This window comes from Calidris pugnax, unplaced genomic scaffold (genome assembly GCF_001431845.1).
Source record: "Calidris pugnax isolate Ruff unplaced genomic scaffold, ASM143184v1 scaffold316, whole genome shotgun sequence".
Classification (NCBI taxonomy): Eukaryota; Metazoa; Chordata; class Aves; order Charadriiformes; family Scolopacidae; genus Calidris; species Calidris pugnax.
Genome location: NW_015091194.1, coordinates 1664407 through 1673586, shown reverse-complemented (window position 1 = coordinate 1673586; position 9180 = coordinate 1664407). Strand labels below are relative to the sequence as shown.

Here is a 9180-nt window from a genome sequence, read left to right as displayed (position 1 = left end):
TTTTTTTTTGTTTTTTTTTTTTTTCCTGTTTTTCACAGGGTTACCCGGTCCCATTCCTACCGCAGGGTGTCCGGGGACCCTCCATCCCGCCTCGGAAGCTTTTTTTTTTACCTGAGAAGAGACGGATAATCTTCCCCCGCCCAGGGCAGGGCTTTGCGGGGCCAAAAAAGGCGGCCTCCCTTCACGGGCAGGAGGAAGGACGGCCTCCCCCACACCCCGGTGTCCCCTCAGGGCCGGACCCCCACACCCACCACGGCCTCCTAAAAAGCCTTTCCCCCCCCGCCCCGCCTCAGCTTCCAGCGGGAAGGCGCGGTCCTGCCGGAGGAGGACTACATTTCCCAGCATGCCCTCGGGGAGCAGGGGAAGGGCGGGCGAGGCGGTGGCGGCAGAGGCGCTCAGGCCGGCCGGCGGGCAATGGAGGCGGGGTGCTCGGGCGCGCTGCCGGCGGGGTCGGGGGGGCCGCGCCCCCATCTAGCCGCCCTGGTGCTGGCCCGCGGGGGCAGCAAGGGGATCCCGCTGAAGAACATCAAGCTGCTGGCGGGGGTGCCGCTCATCGGCTGGGTGCTGCGCGCCGCCAGCGACGCCGGCGTCTTCCACAGGTGCGCATGCGGGGGGGGGGGACACGACTGCGTGACATGGCGGCGGGGGGTGTGTGGCCGTCCCAGGGTGAGGGGAGCGGGGGTCGCCCTGGGCAGCCCCTTCGCTTCCCAGCCGGCTTCTCTCTGGTGGCAGCCGTAGTCTCCCCGGGGTGGCTCCAGCCCCGCTGGACCTGAGTGAGGCGGGTGTGCGGTGGGAGGGGGAGCCTCCCTCACGATGAGGGGTGCCCGTGGCCTGGCAGCCGGGGAAGGCCCCGGCGTGGTGTGGGGCTGCGCCCCACCGTGAGCTCCCTTCACTCTCCCTTCCTGGTGAGGGTGAGCCCTGAAGGAGTCAGAGGCTTCCATCTCTGTGAAAGAGAATTTTAAATTAAGTTGTTCGTGGTGGGGAGCTACTGATTTGCCGGTAAGCATTGACATTGTTACTTCACGAAGATGGCTGCCTTCAATGAAAGTGCCGGGCTGTAGGTAGTGTCCCTCCTCCCAGGGTGACTTTGGTTGGTGGTTGTCAGGTCCTACCAGAGGTGGGCTGGTTGGGGTTGCTGGGACAGGGTGCAGTTAAAAAAAAAAAATCAAAAATCCCTATGCAGCCTCGCAGTGGTAGTCTGTTACTTCATTTTATCCATCCGGTTTCTACAGGTAAGTTCATAACAACTTAACACCGGCTGTTTCTAGCTGGGTATCCCCAGAGATGGAGACCCCAGAGCCTTGCCAGGAGCCGATTTCAGTGCCTGATCACCCTCGTGGCTGAAAAATTGGTTTTGTGGCATCTAATCCAGCCGGCTTCTCTCTGGTGGCAGCCGTAGTCTCCCCGGGGTGGCTCCAGCCCCGCTGGACCTGAGTGAGGCGGGTGTGCGGTGGGAGGGGGAGCCTCCCTCACGATGAGGGGTGCCCGTGGCCTGGCAGCCGGGGAAGGCCCCGGCGTGGTGTGGGGCTGCGCCCCACCGTGAGCTCCCTTCACTCTCCCTTCCTGGTGAGGGTGAGCCCTGAAGGAGTCAGAGGCTTCCATCTCTGTGAAAGAGAATTTTAAATTAAGTTGTTCGTGGTGGGGAGCTACTGATTTGCCGGTAAGCATTGACATTGTTACTTCACGAAGATGGCTGCCTTCAATGAAAGTGCCGGGCTGTAGGTAGTGTCCCTCCTCCCAGGGTGACTTTGGTTGGTGGTTGTCAGGTCCTACCAGAGGTGGGCTGGTTGGGGTTGCTGGGACAGGGTGCAGCTGGGTATCCCCAGAGATGGAGACCCCAGTGCCTTGCCAGGAGCCGATTTCAGTGACTGATCGCCCTCGTGGCTGAAAAATTGGTTTTGTGGTATCTAATAGACGCTTTTGTTCTTGAGGTCGGTGTCCTCTTACTACACTTGTCCAGGAGTAGTTTTTCTCTCTACCTGCCCGCCAGGTACTCTCTACCTGCCCCCCAATAAAGTCACCCCCTTGCCTTCTCTTCATAGGACTGCATCAAGATGGCTCCTTCATCCTCTCCTGGTATACGTGAGCTCCCAGGCCCCTGTCGTCGTGCTGGCTCTCTGCTGGGCTTCCTCCAGTTTTGATTCCTCGTATCGGGGAGCCCGCAGCAGGGCACAGCCCGTCAGAGGCAGTCTCATAAATGTCGAGTGGAAGGAAATAATCCTGTGCCCAACAGAACAGGAGCTCAGTTTATGTCAAAGTGTGCGAAGCTTTGGTATCGATAGCTAGACAGAAACAAGTATGTTGTTAGCTTTAAGAATATGGGCATTACATATTTCTTTTTTTCTGCCAGAAAATTCTGAGAATTTTCTAGACACATACTGATAATTAAAACAAGGTTAAGACGCACTTGGTATGTCACATGCCTATCTGCAGGTTCCCAATGCAAACCCGCTGCGTTATGTTCAGAGCGGGGACTTGATGCAGTCAAGGAGAAATGTAGACCAGCTAGATTCAGAGCTGGAAGTAAGCACGAGCCTTCTGTATCTCATAGCTGCTGTATCGTTGTCAGTTCTGGAAATCCTTTTTTACTGTATCTGAAAAGTAGAGGAAGTATTGCTGTCTTCGTTTTTTGGGGTTTTTTTTAATAACGAAGCAAAGACGTTTCTTACCTAGGTTACAGATAATTAATGCATGTGAATCCACGTTGCTTGATGACCTGTGGTGGGTATGGTGGTTTGAGCAACTTCCTCATTTTCTGTTTGCAATCTGAATTTGCCCAACGGGAGGCAAGTTGGGGTTACGTAGCTTAACCTTGAGGCTTAACAGGCGCATTAGAAGGAAGGGCGAGAGGTTTTCTAGTCACCTTTGAAGCAGCTGTGCTGACAGGCCACATGTTACACAACAAAACTCTGTTGGTTGAATGGGAGTGTATATTTAAGCTAACTAGCCTGAGCAGTTTATAGAAAGTACCTGTTCTGCATTTGTTCACATGGGTGTGACTTGACATTGCTGTCTATGGCATACATATTTTTATTCTGATGATCCCAGGATGTCTTTGGATGAAAAAATTAAAGAACCATTTGCTATCTGTTGAAATGCCAGTGTTGCTGAGAGAAGGATTACTTTTCATAGGTATTGTTTTTATATCTCACATGCTTTTTTTGTCACAATGATGGCAGCAGTGGCCTCACAGTGCTCAGGCAGTATTTATCATCACATAATATGCAGACTTAGCCCTTCCTTTTGTAAATGTTTATTATCACTGAACAATTGCAATCTTGCTTTACCAGTATTGAAGGTTTTCTGTACCAAAACCATATGTGATTGTAACTTGAACAGCTCTTTCTCTGAAATTGTATGGAGCCTAATTAACACATTTTAAAACACTTGCAGAATAAGCTAATCTTCTAACTGTGTGGCAGTTTTACTTCTTGTCAGCCTTGTTTCTGAACTCTTAAATGATTTTGAATGCCTCATTCAATCCTTTCACAACTCATTGATCTGTTAGGATGCCTAAGAGATTGTGGTGTGCTGACACTGGATTTTTCTGGGAACACTTCTGAATTTTATGTTGCTTAGGCTTCCTACATGGAAGGTAGATCAAGGACCCTACAATATTAAATTGAAATGCAGCCCAGGCTTGAGATTTTACAATCTAGTAGATGTGTGTGTTTTACCCCTATTGTTAAAAGTTGCTTGTTGGACAGTTTTACAAACACAAATACAAGAACTAGTTCATTTCATAGAAAGGTATACCAGGGTGTTGTTCAGGTTAGATTATGGCAGGCAAGTCAGCAATGCTGGGATTTATTCACCACAACAGTTCTTTATATTAATTTCTGTCACTGTCTGCCAACAGTGTATGGGTTTCTACAGACCATGATGAAATTGAGAAGGTTGCAAAGCAGTTTGGCGCTCAAGTTCATCGCAGAAGCCCTGAAGTTTCTCAAGACTCCTCAACTTCTCTAGAAGCTATCAGAGAGTTTCTTAATCATCATCCTGGTAAATCAGTAGTAAAATATGCTGAGCTTTTATGTTGTAGCCCAGAGGGATGATGTACTTATTATTTAGAAAAATAAGTAAAGCCTTTACTTACTAAGTAAAGCCTAGAAGGATTCTCCTTTTCTTTGGTGGCATCCACTCATACCATGCTTTGCAATTGTGTGTATTAAAAATATTCATTGTTTCATAAATGTTTGTTTGTTTTTCTTTAGAGGTTGATATTGTAGGAAATATTCAAGCAACATCTCCCTGTTTACATCCCAGTGATCTTATAAAAGTGGCAGATCTGATCCAGAAGGAGGGGTTTGATTCTGTCTTCTCTGTTGTGAGACGGCATCAATTTAGATGGAGCGAGGTGAAAAAAGGAGGTAATGTTCAGTTGTTTCTAGTTACAGTTATACTTAAGAAAATCCTTTTTTTCAAATGGTTCATTTTCATACCCATGGTATTTACATTAGGAAGTGATATCAGTGGCAAGGGAGTTCTTGGAGAGGTGTGAGCTTAGAAATTCCTTTTAAGTAGTGCTGTGATACCACATTGCTCAGCCTTTTTGTAATTGTTTTGTAGAAATGATAAGGTATTGAAAATCACAATGTCACTAGCTTGTCCAGGCTCAAAATATAGCTCCCCAAATCTTTACATGTTAACATCTTCTTGGTGGGTGTTCACGTGCAGGTAGCTATGACACTGAGGTCCTGTCTTAACAAGGAAGGTGTTTGTTTTTACTATACAGTATCTAACAAATTGCAAATAATGTGAGGTAAACTCTTAGTGGAGATGGGATGGTAACTTCCTAGCCTGGAGGCTTAGGTTTTGTTTCAGCCTGCTAATTTGGCTGCTGACTTATGTCAAATTGCAAACTGTCTTTGAGTCATGAAGGCTGAACTCATGTTAATGAGCTCATACAGAAGAATATGACTATTTAGCCCAAGAAAATATGCCTCTCGGCTACAGTTGCCAAGATGACTAAAATTGGAACTCTTTACTTACAGATGGTACCTTGTTGTAGCTATAGAAGTACCTTTTGTCCTTGTATGAAGAACTATTTCACACAATATCTATGTTGATTTTGTTTTTGTGATTAAAGCGGAAATGTTTGCTTCTTTTTCTCAAAATACTTAATGCAGACACTGCCACATCGTTATTTTTATTTTTCAAAACCAAATGTGTCGCTCAGACATTACAATTATTTTGCTGAGATGGAAAAAAAAAATCATCTGAGGCATTTTATATGGGTTTACAAAGCATCTGGCTGTAAAAGAGCTCGTGAAATAAATGAAGCTTGATGGTAGAGTTAAGTTGGAAGAATAATTAGGCCTTTGTTTAAGCTAAACAGATAATTTGAACATTATCATCGTTCCTCATAGGAAGAGAAATAATGTGACACGGTTTGTTAGTAAGGTGTAAGAGGAGTATTGAAATCGTGGATAGCAGTTTTGGGTTCTGTGGCTTGCATTTTAGACAACCAAGTTAAAGTCCAGTTCACATCTTGAGATGCTAGAATGGACATCTGTGAAAGGCTAAATCTTATTTGGATGTACAGTGTGGCTTTCTAAAGTCATTGTGTGCCACCTAGACTCTATAGTTTGATTATTAAAATAAAAAAGCCTCAAGACCTACCTAAAAGAGCAAACAGTTCTTTAATATGAGATGACACCTAAGTCTTTTAATGTGGCGAGAGATAAAGAATCATTCAGTTCACCCCCCTCACCCCCCCCCCCCTTTTTTTGGCAGCTTCAAAATACTGATTACATTAAAAGAATTTTATATCTTCCTGTGTATTTGTGTTGTTCCTTCTGCATTAAGGTTTAATACTAATGCACCTTGAAGGCAAAAGGTGTCTCTCTCTGACTGGAAATGTTTACTTCATTGAGTACAAAGCTCTAGTGTATTTATGAAATACAAGGTGTGTATATATACTAAAGCCTCAGGATGTTTTGGGTGTTTGAGAATGCCCTTTAACTTTTTTGTGGTTACTAGATCATGAGACCGGGTGAATTTTAGCTCCTTTGTGCATGTGGATTTAGTTGACGTCAGAACAGAAGTCTCTGTCCTTGGTTCCTTTCTGCTGCACGCACTGCTGGCACGGATAACAATACGGGGGCTTCTGGGTCTGTGTTTGTTCAAAGTTACTACCTTGTTTATTTTTGGACGCTGATTAAACCACTTTACGAAATATAATGTGTATCCTTAAATAGGAAGTATTTTGGGAAAGTGCCAAGATGTTTTCACAGGCAAAATTTCTTCTCGTACGCTCTGGTTTTTTCACCTTCCAGATTTCAGGTTGGTCCTCTCAGCTCTCAGAGTTCATTCAGGGCATTCCTGAGTTTAGGTGTAGGTAGCTGAATGGTTTTCTTGGTGTTTACCCTCACTGTGAGTTAAACCCCTTCCTATCACATACTAGGAGAGTAGGGAAGGAGTACAGTATTTCTTACACATTGGTGAGGACAGTGTAGAAGAATGTTCCCCTTACTCCTTTTAGTAACTGGTTTTGAAGCTGACAACCTCTCGGGGGTTTTTTTTTTGGTTTGGTTTTTTTAAGTTCGAATTAAAAATTTCCTTTTTGTTTGCTAGAAATGAGTTTGCTCTTTCTTGGAGCTGTGGATAACAAGCAATTCAGTGATTGTTTATAAAGCTAAGCAACAAAAGGCAGTAACGAAACAAGTTGGTGACTGAATTGTGTCCTTAATTTTTCAACAGAACGCTATTTAAAGAAAGTGAAGTGACTCTGAATGGGGATCCTGGAGAACTTATTTTGTCATTTTTCTCTGCTCGCAGAAAACAAGATGACAGAGCCCCAAAACCTGAATCCAGCAAAACGATACCGGAGGCAAGATTGGCCTGGGGAACTTTATGAAAATGGCTCATTTTATTTTGCCAAGAGGCATTTGATTGAGAAAGGCTACTTGCAGGTTAGCGCTTCTGTTTTTCATGCTCTTTAGAATAATGCATGTTTTACTTTTGTTATGGAGGGTTCTGAATTCAATAGTGTATTTCTGGTTTTGATGCAGTCAGTACAAAGTAACAGCCCTTTGACCTCAGGACAGGTCGCTTATTATGTGTAACTTAACAGGCCTAGCTGTACCTAGGGTAGCTCCAGTAACAGCATCATCCACACAGCAAACAAATGTATACAAAAAATATTGAGCAGTATGTAGCTATAAGCCTAAGACAGTACAAAACTGAATTTCTCATCAGTTTGCTATGATCTAAGTGTGTATCTTATATTTTATTTTAGTGGTACTAAGGGTGTGAAACTGACCTTCACGCAGTGTCATAGGACTCTCATCTATAACTTGTATTCTTGCCCAGTGTAGTCTTATGCCAGTTTTGTGCTGTAACTTAAACAGTCTTTTTCTCTTTCTTGCCGCCTGTGTCCCAGTGTAGTAATGCAGAACACATGTATTTGCTTCAGCTTTTGTTTGTCTACAAGTATAACCTCTTAGTTTTCTCATGCAAGACAAGTTCTCAGTCTTACAGAGCATTTCCAGTATTTGTCAGCAGAGCTGAAAAAAAGCCCAATGTAGGTCTTTCCATGTTTCGAAAGGGAATACCTTACTAGGTATGTCAAGAATACCAGATCCTTATTTCTCTCTTTTCCAGACACCTCATTAATGCAGAGTTACTAGCTTTAGGTCTCTGTAATTTGCACAGATCCATGTAGTGTCAGCTAGTGCTGTGTGGACTTGCAAGCGTTGATCTGGATAGTACAATTGTGCTGAATTCTACAGGCTGGGCCCTCTGAGGATCAGGGCTTTTTCACGCAGTGTCATAGGACTCTCATCTATAGATATATAGGTTTTTTTAATTACATTAGGGTGTGGCAGATACCTTTTCCAATTGAAATTAAGTCTTTGTGTAGATAGTGAACAAAAAATAAGCATACTCTTAGTAAGTAAATGCTAAAGATATTACTATTGTACTGTATTAAGAGACCTAGTGAAATCAGTGTGGCATAATGACTATAATGCATAACACCTTCTTGCATGCTTTCTCTAGTTGTAAAATGAAAATACATATTAACCATTGCCTATAGAAAGTTGTTTCCAATGCTTGGTTCTGTGTCACTGGCAAAAACATCATTATTGATGGTTCACTTACATTTAAGCTACTGTGACTACTGTGTAACCAGATACTTAGCTCTCATTACACGGTACTAAATTGTATAGCTTTGTATTTGTATTAACCCAAGCAGAAAATTTTAATGAGTTCTATTTTATTTAGGGTGGTAAAATGGCCTACTATGAAATGCGTGCAGAGCACAGTGTGGATATTGATATAGACATCGATTGGCCTATTGCAGAGCAGAGAGTATTGAGGTAAAAGCACTCTTTATTCCTATATTTCTTTGATATCACTCATTGTTTCAAAGTATCGTCATGTGAATTCATAATGTAAATAATCAAAATCAAAGATAATTGGACAATTTTATTTCTGCCCATCGTTTTTTCCTATCTCTGGTGAAATCATCTGAATTATCTTTTTTTCTTTAAAAAAGGTGGGTTGTTTTTTTTTTTTTTTTTTTTTTAAAAAAGTTCACCTTGGGGAAAAGCATAGCCCTACTATACCATAGAAACGTGTTAACATAATCTCTGGCTTTTCCAGCTGGGTTGTCCTAGGTTTCCATGGTCTGGACCACATTTCCTGATGCCCAGGACTGAGAGTGTTCATGCAGAAGGCATGAGCTGATTACATCTTGCCAACTGCCTTTTCTTTCCGGCTACTCTGCACCTCTCTAAGCAAATAATCATAGAATCATAGAATTTCCCAGGCCAGAAGGGACCTCCAAGGGTCATCTAGTCCGACCCCCCCGCAGTCAGCAGGGACACCCCCAACTAGACCAGGTTGCCCAGGGCCTCGTCGAGCCTCTCCTTGGATATCTCCAGGGAAGGGGCCTCAACCACCTCCCTGGGCAACCTGTTCCAGTGCTCCACCACCCTCACAGTGAAGAACCCTCTCCTCATCTCCAGTCTAAATCTGTTCCCCTCCAGCTTGAAGCCATTGCCCCTCATCCTGTCACTACAGGCCTTTCTAAACAGGCTCTCCCCAGCCTTCCTGTAGGCTCCCTTCAGGTACTGGAAGGCTGCTATTAGGTCTCCCCGGAGCCTCCTCTTCTCCAGGCTGAACAACCCCAGCTCCCTCAGCCTGTCCTCGTAGCAGAGGTGCTCCATCCCCCTG

At 44.3% G+C, this 9180-nt stretch overlaps 1 protein-coding gene across 1 annotated transcript in view; it reads left to right on the top strand.

Moving 5' to 3' along the window:
* The first annotated feature begins 414 nt into the window (after positions 1–414).
* CMAS (cytidine monophosphate N-acetylneuraminic acid synthetase) overlaps positions 415–9180 on the top strand; it is a 15539-nt gene continuing 6773 nt past the window's right edge. The window contains exons 1-5 of the mRNA XM_014959569.1: positions 415–599; positions 3860–4002; positions 4215–4370; positions 6781–6914; positions 8227–8321. Coding sequence (XP_014815055.1) covers positions 415–599; positions 3860–4002; positions 4215–4370; positions 6781–6914; positions 8227–8321 — 713 coding nt within the window. The remainder of the gene's footprint in view (positions 600–3859; positions 4003–4214; positions 4371–6780; positions 6915–8226; positions 8322–9180) is intronic.